At 42.4% G+C, this 19508-nt stretch overlaps 1 protein-coding gene across 2 annotated transcripts in view; it reads left to right on the top strand.

Annotated features, from left to right (window-relative positions):
* Positions 1-19508, top strand: part of Syne1 (spectrin repeat containing nuclear envelope protein 1) — a 453101-nt gene that overhangs the window by 192178 nt on the left and 241415 nt on the right. The window contains exons 45-53 of one of the 2 annotated variants that reach the window (XM_035440411.1): positions 1564-1767; positions 3859-4066; positions 5180-5292; positions 7253-7458; positions 8030-8185; positions 12979-13270; positions 14312-14484; positions 17390-17699; positions 19235-19399. In XM_035440411.1, the coding sequence (XP_035296302.1) occupies positions 1564-1767; positions 3859-4066; positions 5180-5292; positions 7253-7458; positions 8030-8185; positions 12979-13270; positions 14312-14484; positions 17390-17699; positions 19235-19399 (1827 nt within the window). Of the gene's footprint in view, positions 1-1563; positions 1768-3858; positions 4067-5179; positions 5293-7252; positions 7459-8029; positions 8186-12978; positions 13271-14311; positions 14485-16377; positions 16536-17389; positions 17700-19234; positions 19400-19508 lie in introns of those variants that run through there. The other variant, XM_035440412.1, reaches the window with a different exon arrangement.

Below are 19508 nucleotides of genomic sequence, written 5' to 3'. Positions count from 1 at the left end.
CTGGGTTGAGGTCTCTGGGGTATCTTTCCCTATTTTCTTTTAGATGTTCAGGGCTTTTCTCTTCTTGCTGTACTATTGTCCTTGATTCTGTCTTTAACTGACTTAGCCTTGCTTGTGGCTGATCTCAGGCATGTATTGGAATATTGCACATTTCACCTGAAGCAAAGGAATATGTGATTTTCATATTCACAACCGAGAAGAAGGGATGCTGATTACTGTCACGTATATTTGAGACATCAATTGGCAACACACTATTGTAGAGTAAGGGTTAAGCAAGGATTTGGGGTGTGAGTTATTGTTGTTCCACATCTATTCTCTTTCTCTTGACTTTCTCAGCCCCAAAGAAGAGGTGTGAGATGTCTTTACTGTCCTCTAGTACAGGTAGAAGAATGTCTGTGATGTCACTTAGTGGGTAGCATAATTTGTCCCCTACAGTTGGCAGTCACCAGCATCTGGTTTCTAAAGCCCTGCCAGGCAGGCTGGCTGATTTCTGATGTATTTGCTGAAAAGTAAATGCTTGTATGGGAGGCCTGCATCTCAGCATCAGATGGGGTGGTGAGTACCAGCGTGTGGCCTCAGCCCAGAAGTTATGATTGAAGGAAGAGACAAGCCCACAATTCAAGGACAGCAAAGTTGTCTAAGAAGACTTTCTAGGGGATAAGTTCATAGTGCCTTGAGCTGAGAAAGGGCAGAGTAAAGAAGTAAAATACAGTATATGGTCTCACATAGGGACTTTCAGCTGGAGGGTCCAGCAACGAGGGCATCACCACCCCCACAAAAAACCCTGCAAACTAAAAGAAGTGGGGCTATGAGAGGCAACTCACACTCATCCGTGAGTCTTCAGTTCAGAATGCCTCACCCATCTCCCTCCCATCCAGGCTTGCAGGGCCCACAGCTGTGCCAAGCAGGGACAGAAGCAGCAAAGCAAGAAGAGACTCTCAGCTCCTAGTTCATGGCTGCTCTGAGCTGGGAGTTAAGAAAATACAACAAACCTTTATGTTTGATGATTTTGACAAATAGCACTGATCTTTGAGCTGTGGGATTAAAGCCATTTTCCAGTTCAGAGTAGTTGTAAGTCCTTTTATTAACTCAGGAGCCACAAAAATCAACTTTCCTAAAATAGCTCATCCCAGAAGAATAAAGCAAATAACCCTACTGCACATCTTACAGGATAAAATCGGTTCACGGTTAAATCCTATGGCGGGTTCCTCCAAGCAGTCACATCCAGGCAGGCCCGTGTGAGTGTTCCTTGTGGAGAATTAACAGCAAACTTTTGGTCCAGCTTTGCTTTTAAGATGTGATCTTCCCTCCCCTGGAACCTCCATCCAAACCACACTCTATTCAAGTCCAGGGTTAGCCGCAGCCCTCCTCTTTCCCTTCTCTCAGTGTGTCTGGCAGCCCACACTCGCTGGTTTTCCATCCTGGGGAAAGCTATTAGTATTGGAGTGGCTTCCATGGTGAGCCTAATGTGTTCTCAATGGAGTTACGCATAAACAGAATTCTTGGAGGGTGAGTGTGCTTTCAGTCCTCCCAGATCTTCCCAAACTCTGGATTTATATTTAGTTTATAGAAGCAGACTTACGGCAGAAGCTAGAGCACGCCAAAGAAACCACTGAGGAAGCGAAGGGAACCCTGAAAGATTTCACTGCTCAAAGTACCCAAGTGGAGAGATTCGTCAAGGACATAACATTGTGGCTGATCAATGTGGAGGAATCTTTGACCAGGTGTGCCCAAACTGGGACTTGTGAAGGGCTGAAGAAAGTCAAGGTAGGTCAAAACTAGCTTTCAGTGTTCCCACTTGAAGTCTAGATTCATCCTCCTATTTTGTAACTATCATAAACACATAATGTCTGCTTTCAACTACCCAGATTTAACATATTAAACACCCAGACTAACTAATTCATAAGATTGAGCAAAACAGAGTTAGTGGCATGAGAAGAACCAAATGCATGCATCAAGAAGTGAAAGACAGGTAAAAAGTAGACAGCATGCGTTGCTATAGACCTTACCTGATGGCTATGCACAGGTGTGTGTGTGTGTGTGTGTGTGTGTGTGTGTGTGTGTGTGTGTGTGTGTGTGTGTTCACATGTGAATCCAGGTGCCCACAGAGTATAAAAGAGGGCTTGGAGCAGGAGTTTCAGGTCATTGTGTGCCACCCAACCTGGGTGTTGGGAACCAAGCTGGGTCCTGTGAGAAAGCTGCAAGAACACTAACCACTAAGCTGTCTCTCGATCCCTGGGCACTGTTCTTCCTTAGTATAGTTTTATGCTACACTATAGACAAGGACATAGAGCTTTAAATCAACTGCTGGTGTGTGTGTGTGTGGCCTGTAATCCCTAAACAAAACCACACAGTGACCCACTGAACAATGTGAGCTGCAATGCTCAACACCATACATAGCTGAGATGCTATGACAACCTGCTGAATTTTCTTGAGATCCCGGATTACTACCCAGATTCTGTCTACTTTCTAGTAGATTTTTGTTACCAAAGAAGACTGATATACTTTATTAAAGAATCAATATAGGACCGGGAAACAACTCAGTTGGTAACCTGCTTCCTGGATAAGCCTGAGGACCTAAACTGACCAAAAACCAAACAAACAAAACATAAAATCTGTGTATTTGAGTCAAATTTACAGTCTTAGTGCTGGGGATGGAGACAGGTAAATCCTTGCCTAGCTGAGTCAGAAAGCTCCACTCCCACAAGAGACCCTATCTCAAATAAACAAGGTGACCTCCAGTCCAACAAGAGACCCTGTCTAAAATAAACAAGGTGACCTCCAGTCCAACAAGAGACCCTGTCTCAAAAATCAAGATGTGGGCTGGAAAGATAGCTCAGAGGTTAAGAGCACTGGCTGTTCTTCCAGAGATACTGAACTCAAATCCCAGCAACCACATGGTGGCTCACAACCATCTGTAATGAGATCTGGTGCCCATTTCTGGCCTGGGGGGGGGCAATGCAGACAGAACACTGTACACATAATAGATAGATAGATAGATAGATAGATAGATAGATAGATACATACATACATACATACATACATACATACATACGTCTTTAAAAACATGAAGATGGGAAGCTCCTGGTGGCTGTCGTCTAAGTTCCACATGCATGCAAATACATGTGCACACATGAAAGCAAGTACACACACACACTAAAAAAGATAGAATCCATACAGGTCTATATATATATATATATATATATATATATATATATGTATAGATATTTGTCTATTACACAAATCTTTTCAATTTTTTAAGATTTATTTTATTTTTTGAGATTTTTGCTTGGGTATTATATTTATATCATTTCTATCCCAGCCCTTCCCCTTCATACTCCTTCTTTGTTCCCCACTTTCTCTCAAGTTCATGATCTCTTCTTAAATTATTATTATTATTTGTGTGTGTGTGTGTGTGTGTGTGTGTAAAACCTACTAAATCCATTTATATGTATATGTGTTTGGGGCTAACCACCTGGGACTGGATAACCTAGGGAGCCTGTCCCTAGACAAAACTGATTCTCCCTGTCTTAGCAGCCATTAAATATCTGTAGCTCTTTGCTTGGGGACAGGGGAGCCCTTCTGAGATTATCTCCATCCAAGTTTCGATGTTAACTGGTATTGTCATTGTACATATCTTTTTTAGGTGACCACATTGATAAGATTTCATGGGTACAGCTCCTTTCCATATATAAAAGATACTTTTAAATCCCACCCACAGGTATACACAGCTGAGGCAATTTGTACATTGTTTTTTTCAGATTTTAAAAAAATACCAGAGTGAAATAATTACAGTATTTCTCTTGAATGGGATGAATGTCCTTCGTAGTATATTCACGGTGTGCTTTCCTCACATAGGACATACAAAAAGAACTCCAAAGTCAACAAAATAACATCAGCTCCACCCAAGAAAATCTCAACAGCTTGTGCCGGAAGTACCACTCAGTGGAGTTGGAGAGCCTGGGCCGGGCAATGACTGGGCTAATAAAGAAACATGAAGCCACGAGCCAGCTGTGCTCCCAAACCCAGGCCAACATGCAGGACTCTCTGGAAAAACACTTCAGTGGTGAGTTGAAGGACCTTAGTCTGAATCACTGTTTATGAGAGGTTGTTTGGACCAAATACTGTTCAGAAATTGCCAGCCAAAGTTTGAGCAAACCTTCCAGTCACATTAGTGTTTTAAATTCGTGCTCTGAGATTTGGGTAACAAAAGTTCTGTCCTACATGCTCTAGTCTCTCAGAAAATGTTTGCCCTTCCTCCTTGAAAGAATGGGAGTCTGCCCATCTTGGTTTTTCTGAACTTCACCTGGATCTTCTAGATAAGAACTACCTCCATTCGGGTGATCAGCCACTGCTACACAAATAGCTCAGGACACTTTTTCATGCTAGGATGAGTCCTTTACTACAAACTGGGATGTTGGAAGAGGCCATAGCAATGGCAGCCACGTGGTTCAGAAAACTCCCACTCCCCGTCTCTGCTTTTGAGAAGCTGTGTTCCATTCTGATGAGAATACATGGTGGCTTTCCAAGTCAATGTAGTAAAACAAGGAAGTGGTTCCTGCCCAGGCCATTAAGAGATCCTTTCTATTAGGTCTGGAGAGAGGGCTTATGGGTAATTAGCTTGATATGCTGAGTTTGGATCCCCTGCATGTCCGCAGAAGGCTGGCTCTGAAGGCAGAGATGGTTAGATACCTGGCACTCACTAACAGGTCAGTCTGGCTGAATCTATGACCTCCAGATTAGACACTCTACCTCAGAAAACAAAGATGGATAGAAACAGAGGAAGACAGCCGATGTAGACTTCTGACCTTCACACACATGCACATGCAAACACATACATGTGTACACACATGAACATGCATGCACATTTTTAACACTCCAGAGCATGTTTCTCCTGGCATTCTTATAAACCCTTTCCCAAAATAAAGCAACCCAATGGGAAATCAAGCATTCCAAGTATTTTACTACTTTTTGGTCTCTAAGGAAACTTCTCCACCTTACCATAAATATTCATGGCTGTCGATCACATTATAATATTTTATACCCCATTGTTTCCCTTTTGAAGTGTTTTAAAAAGCAGGATGAAATGGGCTAGAATACAGAAATAATTTATTGTGACAGTACTAGAAGCTCACTCAGCATTTTGGATTTATCCTTCCTTTTTATTATTTTCAAAAAGATTCCATGCAGGAATTCCAAGAATGGTTTGTAGGAGCAAAAGCAGCAGCCAGAGACGCTTCTGATCTAACTGGTGACAGCCAAGTTCTAGAAGCCAGGCTACAGGATCTTCAGGTATAGATGCTGTGATGCTGATGTGGATGCTGTGATGCTGATGTGGACGCTTTGATGCTGATGTGGATGCTGTGGTGCAGATGTTGATGCTGTGATGCTGATGTGGATGCTGTGGTGCTGATGTGGATGCTTTGATGCTGATGTGGATGCTGTGATGCTGATGTGGATGCTGTGGTGCTGATGTGGATGCTTTGATGCTGATGTGGATGCTGTGATGCTGATGTGGATACTGTGATGCTGATGTGGATGCTGTGATGCTGATGCGGATGCTGCGGTGCTGATGTGGATGCTTTGATGCTGATGTGGATGCTGTGGTGCTGATGTGGATGCTGTGGTGCTGATGTGGATGCTGTGGTGCAGATGTGGATGCTGTGATGCTGATGTGGATACTGTGATGCTGATGTGGATGCTGTGATGCTGATGTGGATGCTTTGATGCTGATGTGGATGCTCTGATCCTGATGTGGATGCTGCGGTGCTGATGTGGATGCTGTGATGTTGATGTGGATGCTGTGGTGCTGATGTGGATGCTGTGGTGCTGATGTGGATGCTGTGGTGCAGATGTGGATGCTGTGATGCTGATGTGGATACTGTGATGCTGATGTGGATGCTGTGGTGCAGATGTGGATGCTGTGATGTGGGTATGGATGCTGTGATATGGATGCTATGATGCTGATACCTTTCCTTCCCAGACACACTCACTGCCTTGAGTCAGACCCAGACTGTTTCTTACTATTTCCTTGCCCAAACCTTCTTATTTTATCCATCTTTTCTTCTACCCATTAAAGAGTTGGGGTGTTGAGTCAGAAGGTGTTAGGCCACAAAGAAAGTCACAGGTAAAAACAAAAGCAAGCTGGAAACTGTCTAGGTCTCATTTTTAACCCACTGGCCATTCCTTAAAAGTCATTGAAAATGAAACTTTATTTTAACCTTTTTTGTTTTGTTTTATTTTTTGAAACAAGTTTTTTTTGTGTGTGTAGCCATGGGTGTCCTGAAATTTACTCTGTAGACCAGGTTGAACTCGAACTCAAGAGTTCCACCTGCCTTTGCCTCCAGAGTGGTGGGGTTAAAAAGCATGAACAACCATGCCCAGTTCCAATGTTTATTTTCAAAAATCAATGAGGCCTGGTGTTATGATGAAGCCTGTAATCCTGGCACTCAGCATTCTGACACAAAAAGCTCTCAAGTTTATGGCCAGCCTACACTCCACGAGACAACCATCCAACAACAACAACAAAAATCTCCATATTAAGGAACCTGTGAATTGTATGGCCCAATGGGTGATAAATTTCTGTCAATAGCCGTCTGCATGGGAAGTCAGGTTATTGTTTCATGTACAGGGCTAGTTTTGCAAGAGGCATAGTAAATTCAGAGTAGACTTGTCCTCCACGTTGTGGAATTCCACACAGAAATGTCTGGATGACAACTGAAGGGACATTCTGGAGTTCGAGGGATACATGACCAGCATTAAGTTCTAGGTTTCTCTTGCTCTCTGGAAGCCCAGACATAGACCTTCCGAGGAAGAGGTATGTGTAAAGAAAGGAAGGTTCCATCCTGAGGACTGGACTTTGTGCAGAGTAGCCAGAGAAGACGGGCAAGAGGTGGAGTGGCCACCTTGTTAGCAGACTGTCCCGCCAACTACTTGAGGAGATAGGAGCTGGATCCAGGAGACTGGGGCATTAAGAACAGGAAAACACTGATAATGGGGCCCTGATGAGAACCTCCTCTCTTCCAGCTTACTGCTTTTAGTTCCTCCTCAGTTCCATTGCTGTCCTGTCTTACACTGCCTCAATTAGAAACCTCAATTTCATCAACTGCATGCATCCTTCTCAACCTAGCCTCATTAGACCTTTTCACAGTAGACTAAACTTTGTTTCCCCCTTACTTCACTGCCTCAGCTCAGCATTGTCATGAAGAACCCCATTTATAATAGCAGATATCTATATTACCTCGACTTCCAGGGTGTCCTGGATTCAGTCAGTGATGGGCAGAGCAAGCTGGATACAGTGACACAGGAAGGACAAACCCTGTACGCACATCTGCCCAAGCAAATGGTTAGCAGCATCCAGGAGCAAATCACAAAAGCCAATGAAGAGTTCCAAGCTTTTCTGAAACAGTGCCTTAAAGACAAGCAGGCTCTCCAGGACTGTGCTTCGGAGCTGGGGAGGTAGGTTGTTACAATAAATGCAGGTTTTCAAAGGCTTAGTGGGAACCATTCATGTGAAAACACAGTAGTACTTGAACTCTGAGTTTAAATTATAATGAATGTTGCCCTGCCTGCATCACAGGTTAATTGCAAGAAAATAATTGATGACTGCTTCTGAAAGTTTTATTTGGCTTTGTTTAAGGACTTATATCCACTGGTAATTACAAATGATCTGGCTGCATGCCATGTCAGTCAGTTTTGCTAACTCGGGTTATTAGAACCAGTTTTCCTCCTTGTATTCGTCTCTGCTGGGATAGTCTTGGGAGAAAGAAGCTACTGAATTTCATAGATCAAGAGTTCAGTCAGTTACACACACACACACACACACACACACACACACACACACACACACACACACACACACCTGATCATTTAAGCAAACTTCTTGTTGAATTTTCTCTCTAAGCTGAAAATTCATGAGGCCTTAGGTGCCACAAGAAGAGGTAGTAACTTCGACCACTGATACAGTAGCAGACACATTGAGATTTTTCTAAGATGGTTTTTTTTTTTTTTTTTTTTTTTTTTTTTTTAGCTTCGAGGATCAGCACAGAAAACTGAGCTTGTGGCTCCATGAGATGGAAGAAAGGTTAAAAACAGAAAACTTGGGGGAGAGTAAACGGCATATGTCCGAGAAGAAAAATGAAGTCCATAAAGTAGAGATGTTCCTGGGAGAACTCCTGGCTGCCAGGTAGAGTGTAGAAATGGAGTGGGTTCTTCATTTGCTGACACGTTTTAGGCTGATCAGTTAGTTACTGGCTTGATTTTTTGGTTGATTTTTACTGGTTTGGTGGCTGTGGTTTCTTCAGTCCCTGAATATCTCAGCTACCAGGCTGCATTCTTTATGGCTGTGTGGTTTTCTACAGAAAGCGTGGGTAGAAATTAGTAGCTTGCTTATAGTTTTGTTACCTCTCTGATTGTTCCCTTCTCTCTCTAACTTCAGCTTAGCTTTTAGAGATTTTATTAAGAACTCTGCACTTCCCTTCCTGGTGTTAGCTTGTGTTGATTATTTCCAGAGGAAGCTTCCGTAAGAAAACTACAAAACCACACTGAGAAAAAGCACAGCTGGGAAACCCAACTCCCATTCCAGCCCAGTCCTATCTACTGGTCCTTACAATATTGATAGAGTCATGAGAGCTGTAGTTACTAGGTCTCGCCTTTGCTTGGTTTGTCTCCCCTATGGTCTCTCTTCATTTCTTCCCTGACTCCTCTCATGGGTAGAGTCCCCTTATCTTTTGACACAACTGCCATCTGCAGTGTTTTTGCTCCTTGTGTTCCTGCTCCACCTCTAGCACTTTCCCTTTCTGCCTCTCTAGTGTAAGGGCTTCCCACTCTGCTTAATCAAACAAATCAGTAAAATCATAGCCTGAGTAAAAAGTGCCTAATTCAGACCATGCTCCTTCTCTGTGTCCACCGAGTCCTAATTATGATCAAATATGCTGGTGTTGATTGTCTTAAAGAAAATCCATGTAAACAAATGCACAACAGAACATGTATTATGACTAACTATCCTGTTGTGTCTGTGAAGCTGTGTTCAGGACCCCAGTGGGGACCAAGATTCATGAGCACCCAAGACATGAAATGTGGTATCACTTTATCTCATCTGCTTGTATCTCCCACAGTTTGGATCAGCTCTCAATTATTTACAATATAGCGAAAAGTAAATGTTATGGAAGTAGCTATTGTACTGTTATTGAATGAGTAGTGAGAAAAAGTCTGTGTGTATTCAATACAGACATGATTATTTAAAATACGTATTCAGTACGTGAGTGGTCAAATCTGCAGATGTGCAACCCAAGGATAAAGTGCCTACCCAGCATGGTACCTGTTGGTACTCCAGTTTGATAACTATTGAGACATGCCCCTGGCATGATTTGTGTCCATCTCTAGACACCTTTCAAGACTTCATTTCTTACTACCTTTACATTCCTGTTGTCTGGAAAAACAGAAAATGATGATAGAATTAAGAGAACAATAACATCATTTTTTATTAACTTCCTGAAAATTAAATTACATTTTGCTTTCCAAATCTTGACTCTTGTATAGATACAATATAATACAACCAACCGCACACCTGCCTTTCTTGCTGACATTGTAAATGACTTCTCTTCTTGGCTCCCATTTCTTCACAAGCTTCTATTTACATTTATCACAATTTCTCCCAAAATCATTGTTCTAAACCTGCACAGGAAGAAATGGCCCACCACCAAATTCATTGTCTTTTAGTACCTCTCATTATCAAGTGCCCATTATCAGTACCTGTTACAGTAAGTCTTTCCACCAAGCTGCCCGAGCCCTGCTGCCACGTGGGCGCTTTCCACCAGGCCACCCAAATTCTGCCTGCAGCCATTTTATGGTCCCAGGTAACACACAGAGTTTTATAGTAGGTACAAATGCTGCTTGGCCAATGACTAGGATTTCTCATCTGCTAGCTCAGTCTTAATTATCATAAATCTATATATTTTATAAGACTTACCTTATCAGATGCCAACAGAAGTGTCCTGTCTTCCAGGCTCACATGGTGACTCTGTGCTTTCTCCTACCTTTTCCCAGAATCCTCCTTGGCTCTTAGTCCCACCTGTTTTGTTTTCCTGTTGGCCAACAGTACTTTATTTATCAACTAATAAGACAATCATATACACAGAAGGCCCTCCCCCATCAAGTACCCAATTATACATGTGGAAGGCAGAAGATAAACTTAGCTGTTGTTCTTCAGACACGGTTCTCCTTATTACTGTGGGGGGGGGGATCTCTCACTGGTCAGCAACTCTTTAAGTAAACTAGGCTGGCTCACTAATGAGTCCTAGAGATACCATCTGCTTGTCTCTACCTCCCTGGTAAAATCCCAGCACTGGAATTTTAAGTGTGCACACCATCAGCCCTGGTCTTTATTATTTTTCTAATAATTGCAACATCGAGAGACACATAATCACTGAAGTATCACTCTCTGGTATTCTAGGACCAGATGCTAAGTGACCTCTAGTGTGTTTGTCTTGGGGTTTTTCCTTACCAACTGGCCACTTCCAGAAGCAGCAAAGGGCTCCTTACTCAGATTCTCATGCTGTCACCTCCCTCTTTGTTTTGGGGGTCTCACTATGTAAACCAGGCTGCCTGACAACTAACCATCTTTTTTACCTCAATCATCAAATGCTGGGATTATGAGTGTGCACCACCACAGTGAGACACACCACCCTACTGCTTCTGTCAAGTGTGCTGCTTGCTCCTTCCAATTATCTGGGTATTTTACATCATAAAGTGCCCAGTCCCTCAAATATTAGAGGGAAGTACCCTGTGTAAAAGCATAAAGACCTGAGATTCAGGGAGGCTTACCATCCATTGAGCAAACCATTTTGTAGTAGCAATGAAATGTTTTATATTAGTTATTATGTAACTCATGACAGGTATAATATATCATGCAACTCACCCTCCTGCTCATTAAGCCAACTGATTACAAATTCACCAGTCTTATAGAGCAGGAGTCATGTTGGATAAATGTATCTCAGAGTGACTCAAAGGATGCTATTTACATAGGAGTCACTCAGAAACAGCCAGACTTGTAGATAGTACACATTATGTTCTTTTGTGTGTGTGTGTGTGTGTGTGTGTGTGTGTGTGTGTGTCTGTAGTTTATGCATATCTGAACTTATACATGGTATTGGTCACAGGTCAGCAATGGCTATCTACAGGAGTTACTCTCCCCTTTAATTTTTGAGATAAGATCTTTTCTAGGCTAAAAGGTCAGATAGCTCTAAGGACCCATCTGTCTCTGCCTCCTTGGTACTGGGATTACAGACATCTGTCAGTATGTCCAAAGTTTTACATGGGCTCTGGGGATTTAAACTCAGGTCATCATGCATATGTGATGGCCACTTTTGCCAACTAAGCTACCTCCACAGCTACTTAAGAGTCCTAATTAAGACCCCTTGTTCTTGCCAATCACCAAGACTTTTCTTGATAAATGTGCTCATGAGAAGTTCAGGCTCCCCTGACTGGTATTTATAGAAGCTTTGAACTAAAGGGGAATGAAGAGATGATAGCCAAAAGGTACAAAATCCCACTTCCAAGGAATATGGGAGTGTGTGGCTTTGTTCTGTTTCAGTTGTAGTTTATTGGACGCATTCAAATGTGGCTAAAAATAGAAAGTTGTATTTTTAAAAATCCCTAAGAAAATAATTTCAAAAGTTCCCACTATGGAAAATATGTGAAATATGTGAGGTGATGGATACATTGAACAGCTTGATTCAATCACTCCACATTATGCTCATAAGCCACAGTATTGCTTTATAAACCATACATTTACGTGACTACAAACTGTTACTTTATAATTAAAAGAAGGAAAGAAAACTAGCCAAGTTGAACTAAGAACTCAGAATATTACAACCAAGCCATGCAAGAGTTTGAGTTCTTTTCACCAGACCCAATTACATAGCTCGAAGCTGTGAGGGCCACAGTGCTCAAGGTACACCAAGGAAGGCTATTGGCTCCTACCATGATATTTGAAAGCAGCGTCCCCCACCCCACTTTGTCTCTGCCTATCCTTGTGTCATGTCCTGGGGATGGAGATGGGTGCAGTCACCCTGGCTTCTAGACAGTGATGGCCTATGGGTAGATTCAGGTAGATTTAGTTAGGGAGTAAGACGTGGTGTAGAGGCACAGGAATCCTGCACACATCTCCTGTCTGTCTCAGGTTGTCATGGATACTGCCTAGGGATGTGATGCCTATGTCAAGGTGTGAAGAGGCAACTTAGAAAGTAACAGGAAAGCAGAATTCTCATGAAGGAGAGATGTCAACTTCATACGTTACTTCTCTTATTGCTTAAACAAAATACCCAACAGAAGTGACTTGAAGAAGGAAGGCTTGATTCTGGTTTAATGCTTGAGGGCATCTTGGTGAGAAAGACATGGCAGCAAGAGCAGGGCCGCCAGCCATCTGGTCACACTGCATCAGCAGTCAGGAAGTACAGAATGAGTGGGAGGTGGAGCATGGCTATAAAATGAATGTCAAGGCTCATCCTCAGTCACCCATTTCCTCCAGTAAGGATCTGCTTCTCCAAACTTCCACAAACTTCCCAAACATCACCAGCCACTGGGAACCAAGTGTCTAAATCCATGGGCCAAAGGGCACACTTCACATTCGAGCTATAACATCCACAATAGAGCATGGGGGCTTGCCTTGGTTAGGATATCAAATACGGATGAAAAAATGCTAGAGATAAGATGAGCCCACTTCCTGAACTGATTTCCTAGAGACATAGGCTCTGCCATTGGGACTCAGATGGAAACATGGCAGAAATGGACTCATACTCTCTGACACGTGTTGGCTACGCTAAGAAGGCAAGTAGCCAGCTTGGTCCCCAGCATCTTAATGTTAAAGTCATATCAGCCATGAGCTTTTGTCTGGTTCCTGATCCAATGTCAACAGTCATTTTTCACCCCCCTGGACCCAGGATTCTGGAACTAAAAAAAGAAATTCTGTTTGTCCAGAGAGTCCCTTGACAAGCTCTCCCAGAGAGGGCAGCTCCTCAGCGAAGAAAGCCACGGTGCTGGAAAGGGAGGCCGCCGGTACACCCAGCTACTTACCAGCTACCAAAACCTTCTCAGAGTAACCAAAGAGAGGCTGCGCAGCTGTCAGCTGGCCCTACAGGAGCACGAAGCTCTTGAAGAAGCCACACAGAGCATGTGGTCCCGGGTAAAGGATGTGCAAGACAAGTTGGCTTGTTCGGAGAGCACTCTTGGGAACAAGGAGACGTTAGAGGGACGATTGTCACAGATTCAGGTATGTGCAGCCCACAAACTGCTGCCCATTGCTCTGATTGGAAGTACAGAGGCTAGAATTGGTCCCAGTTGTCTGGGAAGTGACAAATGACAATGTGGGAGATAAGAGGAATAGATAAAATATTCAGAGACAGTGTTTACTTTTTTCTTTTGGGAGGAGCATTTTTGTTTTAACAGCCTTATTTTTGTTTGTTTGTTTGTTTGTTTCAGTGGTTAGCCATCAAAGGAGACTAAATACCTACCCTGTTACCAGTACTGTGAGGGTTGCTGAGAATATAGAAATAGCAGTTAGTGCCCGTGTTTTAAGAGATCAGAGACCAGTGTGTGAATTGTTATTGCAGAGCATATGTCTGGGCTGTGAATGGAGTGACAAGGTTTCTCTGTAAACACAAGACAGACCTGCAGTTGACATGACCTTGATCAATGGGAGTTAGTCAGGCAACAACAGAAGGAGAGGTTTCGTTCTTGGCAGATATGTTTTCTTCATTGCCTAAATTAATTGTCTCTCTCTTGAAATCAGTCAACAAAATTATAATTCCTGGCTGGTGGCCCAAAATTTTCCAAGAATTTAAGTTGATCTTTGGACCCCATGCCTCCTGATATCTAGCTTATACTATTCTAGCCTAAAGTTTATGCAAATTTATTGCTTGCATCTTGAAGTGAGATATTCCTACCTTGATTATTTTGGCAGAAAGCAGAAAGTGCATGCATCAGTGTGTGCATGCTTGTGGACCTATCCTTCCTCAGTTACCATCTACCTTGTTTTTTTAGTCTCTCACTAGCCTGGAGTTCCTGTAGCAGGCTGACTGGCTAGCCAGGGATCCCTGGATCTGCCTGTCTCTGCCTCCCCAGAGCTAAGAATACACGCACATGCCACAACTCCAAGCTTTTTATGTGACTTCTGGGGATTAAACTCAGATCTTTGTGCTTGCAAACTGAGCTACCACTCTAGACCGCGGCTCCTTAGTTCTGGGAAACAGCCATTGTTTAACATAGCAGGTTTTCAGACTCCCACTAACAACATCTCCTTCTTCCTCCCTAGGAGATTCTCCTCATGAAAGGCGAAGGAGAAGTCAAGTTGAATATGGCCATTGGCAAAGGGGACCAGGCCTTAAGAAGCAGCAACAAGGAGGGTCAGCAGGCGATCCAGGCTCAGCTGGAGACACTTAAAACAACGTGGGCTGACGTCATGAGTTCTGCCATCCATGCACAGGGGTACAAACTTTTCTCTTAGTTCTTATTTGCCCAAAAAAGACCCAGAAGTTCAATAAAGTCATGTCACAGAACCAAGGCAGCCTGTGGGAGAGTTGCCAAGCATGTTATTTCCCTATGCACAGGCATGCCTGTCTTTGCCTGTGTTATATTTCCCATGGGGCAAAGACTAGTGCTGGTATGTTAGCGTGCTTTACTTTTATGTTTTCTTTTCAAAAGAAAAGAAATATTTTGTACCCCCCCCCAATCCCACAGCCTCCACACTCTCACCCCAATGTCTCTCAAGGAATCTTGCACAAAACACAAGCTCGGGGAATTATCTCTTTTTAAGCCAAGAACATGTGATTCTTTAATAGCTCTTAGCTATTTAAAGGCATGTGCAGGGAATTTTTGTCAGTCAATTGTAGTGCTGACAACTGAGCTTAACGTGTACATCTGTTCCTCACCCTGGAGTCACTGCACCTAGCTGGTGATATCAGATATGTGTAGGTGCTGCAGGTTGTCACAGTGATACAGACATCCAGGCATTTAGTGGAGAAGATGTGGAGAGCTGAATTCTACAAAAAGGGAAATGTTCTTCTGCTGCCAGTCATTAACCCATTCAAAATTGTGTAGACCTGTTGCAGTACTGCCTGATCTAACTCATACAAGGAACCTGTAAAGATGATCCAATAAGGTTCACAGTAGAGTGGTGGTTACCAGAGACCAGGAAGCATGTTGGGGAAGCAGGGTGGAAAGGATGCTCCTTGGGTACAAACAAGAGCAAGAGAATCTGCAGTGCTTCTCCATAAATGTCAGGATGAGGAAAGGTCACAATTGAGTAGTAAACGTCTCAAAAATCTAGTAAGAAGTGTAGTTAAATGTCTCATCATAGAAAGAACAGAGAGCTTTTCCAAAAGATATGTATTTGGCTTGATTTAAACATGTGTATCCATGTTTCAAAATACAATATGGCCCCATTAATATACACAACTTTTTGTGTCATTTAATTTTTTTAGTTGGTAGGGAAGAAGAGAAGAAAGAATGAAAAGGAGGGGCAGAGTGCAGGCCTGCCCTGTATTGGTCACGATGAAGAAGTAGAGAAAAAAAAAAAAACTTGGTTGTTTTTAGGAATGGAAGCCTTCACCTTCTCTAGGTCTTTTCTCAAATTAATTGTACCAAGAATAAGACTAAACTCAGAATCCATATTCTGAAGTCTCTCTACTGTTCAGCCACTATAGAAGTGCGTTCCCAAAGTGACTGCAGCAAATCACTGAACAGGAAATGAAGGGTTGTCACAGGTTGGAAGACCTACTGTAGTCATCTCCTACCATGAAGACAGCAGCTGGGGCATCTAACATTAGTGTGGGTTTTCTTCCTTTGCATCCTGGTTTTCATAGTTAGAGAAAGTAGCTTTCCAGGCAAACAGGACATTTCATCTTCGTCATAATTCCTAGTGGTCAGCAAAGAAAAGTCAGGTCCCGTGGGGCTCTCCCATCCTATAGGAGGCTGCAAGAGCACAAATAACTTCCCAGTGTGGGCAATGGGCCAGCTTTCAACTTTGTAGAACCGAATATAGATGTGGGAGAATTTTTTCAAATATTACAATAAAATGATAAATCCAAGAAACAGGTTCAGAGCTCTGCCTTGTAGTTCAGCAAGAAATTAAATCCAACAGCTACATACTGGGTGGTTTTCTTGCCCAAGTGATTTCGGCAAACAACGAGCCGAAGCAAAATCCATTTTGCGTTCTAGGAGACCAGAGACTAGGGAGAAGTGTACATTCCAGAAAACTGACTCAGATTGTGCTACCAACAATTTTCAAAAGACACTCATCTGTGACAGAGGGGGTGGATCTGGTGGTTTCTGGAGTGTGATATTGATTTAGACTTCCAGAGACTCTCCAGAAGGGTAAGATTCTGAAGCAGTATGATGACGAACATGCTGAAAGAGAAGCAACAGTTTGAGCAAGTGAAGCTCATTGCCTGTGTGATCCTGACTCCAGAAGAACCAAATACTATGCAAAGGAGGTCAGGGCATTCACCCAGCATGATCATGGAGCAGTCTCTTTGTTGGTCAGTGGATCACTTCCTAGCAAGCTACTAGTCTTGAGTTTGAGTGGTGGTGTGGGGAGATGGCTGGGAAGATGAAAGTAAGAGAATGAGAAAAGAGAGAGGGAAGGAGAGAGAGGAGAGAGAGGAAAAGGAAGGGAGGGGAGAGAGGAGATTGTTGTAAAGCTCATAATAGGAACCTTCCCTTACTGTCATTCTGGAAAGAATTTATTTCTCTATTAGGAAGATAGATTTGTGACTATTGTCCCCATAAATACATCGAGTCTTCTTTTATTCAGAAATATAACACAAAAGAATTGGCCATTATTCTGTGTACAGTCTTAAACTATAATATTTACCTAGGAAAAAATACCTTAAAGTTAAATGTTAGTGAACAACTATTGCCATCTGAGTTTAGTAATATAGACTAAACACAAGATTATTTAATAATTTGTATGTACTTAAACAGAATTTAATTAATTTAATTTAATTTTCATAACTACCATGTAATACATGAATTATCCATTCACTTGAGACAATTAGCATTTGGAAGATAGTGTGTGTGTGTGTGTGTGTGTGTGTGTGTGTGTGTGTGTGTGTGTGTGTGTCTGTGTGTATGTCTGTGTGTGTGTCTGTGTGTTTGTGTGTCTGTGTGGCAACATCTTGCTTCAAATTCCAGCATTTGTTAGTTTTGTTTAAAGCAACTATACCCTGGTTGTGGCAGATCAAAAAGGTTGTTTGTCCCTGCACTCAAAAACATTTCACCATTACAATATTCCACAGAGCACTTTAAATAGATTCATTGGCCCTGTAGCTGTGTTTTGGTAGAGATACCAAGGTTGAAACTCAGTTTTACAGTGTGTGGCACTCACTCCTAGCACGCTGGAGTCTGTGATCGACCAATGGAATGACTATCTAGAGAAGAAAAGCCAGTTGGAGCAGTGGATGGAATCGGTGGATCAGAAAGTAGAGCATCCTTTACAGCTGCAGTCAGGGCTGAAGGAGAAGTTTTCCCTGCTGGACCACTTTCAGTCCATCGTCTCGGAGGCAGAGGACCATGTGAGTGCACTGCAGCAACTAGCAGCAAGGTCCAGGGAGCTGTACAAGAAGACTCAGGATGAGTCCTTCAAGGAAGCTGGCCAGGAAGAACTGAGAACACAGTTTCAGGACATAACGACTGTGGCCAAGGTGAGCACTTTAGACCAATGCAAATGCTTCAAAGCACAGGTAAAGAAGCTTAATGTGAATGGAATTACTGGATCTGGCCAGTCTACAACTATGTGTAAGTTTGTTGGGCAGGAATCCCATAAATATCATTAGAAAGGTGGAAAACAGAGAGAGCACAAACAGGAACACAGAAGGGGAGGCTGCCTGGGAAAGGAAAGGGGACACAGGGGAGGGGGCACTTGCAAGGGCTTTGGGAAGGGGAAGGGGAATGGAAGAAACACGTAATGCATATGCATTAATACATAATGCATATGGATGAAGGTGCTCTGATGAAGCCCATTGTTGTGTATGCTAGCCTAGAGATTAATTCACAAATAAATAAAAGATCTATACACACGACTACTCCCATGCACTGCTCTCTCTGCAGCCCTGGGAATGTTCATAACTTTCTATTTTTGTCCTTATCTGCATGCATTGTTGGCAGACACATCCATTTTCCTTGCAAGATTGAGCATCAACTGTTGATTTGTGTTTCCCCTGCATTTACCACTGTTATTTTAAATGCAAGTTTTCTTACTCCTCAGATTCCAACTATGTAAAAATAACTGAGTTTATTTAATCATTAATAAACCCTGCATTTTCCTATTCTCTAAACTCTAAGCTTGTGTGTATGTATGTGTGTAATTATATATGAATTATAGAAAATTGAAAAAATATAAATATATATAGTTTCCTCCATGATGCTTTCATATACTTGTGGATGTTATAGAAATTAAGGCATGGGGATTTGTGTTGATCTTCCCTTACTTTGGCTTGCTTTTTGGGCACTCTGAGTTATGGATACTACTGTTGTTATCAACATAAATAAATGTTTGTTTATCCTTATTTTTATCTTTGAGTCAGAAAGATGTAAGTTTGAATTCTAAACCTTGCCTCTCTCTGAATAAGTACCTTGTGTGTGTTACTAGCCTCTCCCTACACTTATGCATCCCCTGATGTCACGTGTGATGATAATAGGATTTAAGCAGTGGAAAATGCTATTTTAAGGAACAATAAAAATAGCAGTAGTTACTATAATAATTATGATTAATTAGTTTGTGATACCTATTAGCATAGATCTTTATGCTGAGCCACAAATTACAAAATGCTAGACTTACGGGGAAATGGTTGCTTTCTCAAAGTGTTAAATCCACAGTTTCTTTATTCTTTTCCTATCTTTCTGTCTTTCTTTTCTTTCTCTCTCTCTCTTTCTCACAAAATCTCACTATGTATTCATGGTTGGCCCTGGAGCTCCATACGTAGATCAAGGTGGCCTCATACTCACAGAGATCTGCTTGCCTCTGCCTCTGCCTCTGCCTCTGCCTCTGCCTCTGCCTCTGCCTCTGCCTCTGCCTCTTGTGTAATGGTTTCTTTTTATGATATTAAAATCACAGAGAATCCAAGAATAAATTCAAGGTATTCTGAGAGACATTGAGACCTCTATCGAGTCTGTCATTTCTCTAGATTTCATGCTTGCAGTAACTACAGCTGTGCGTGTGCTTTTCCTTTTTAACTAGGAGAAGATGAGAAAAGTAGAGGAGATCGTGAAAGACCATCTCATGTACTTAGATGCAGTCCAGGAATTCACAGATTGGCTCCACTCAGCAAAGGAGGAGCTCCACCGGTGGTCAGACACATCTGGAGATTCGTCAGCCACTCAGAAAAAACTATTGAAAATTAAGGTGAGCAAACAGGCTGGTATTATTCCAATCGATCCACAGGTTCTTCAGTACAGCTGCAGATTCGTGATAAGGGCTTGGTGGATAAAATTCTGTTTTTTCAAATGTTTTC

This window comes from Cricetulus griseus, chromosome 2 (assembly GCF_003668045.3).
Source record: "Cricetulus griseus strain 17A/GY chromosome 2, alternate assembly CriGri-PICRH-1.0, whole genome shotgun sequence".
NCBI classification, from domain to species: Eukaryota; Metazoa; Chordata; class Mammalia; order Rodentia; family Cricetidae; genus Cricetulus; species Cricetulus griseus.
The sequence above is the reverse complement of the archived record's forward strand: the minus strand, read 5'-3'. Positions and strand labels throughout refer to the sequence as shown.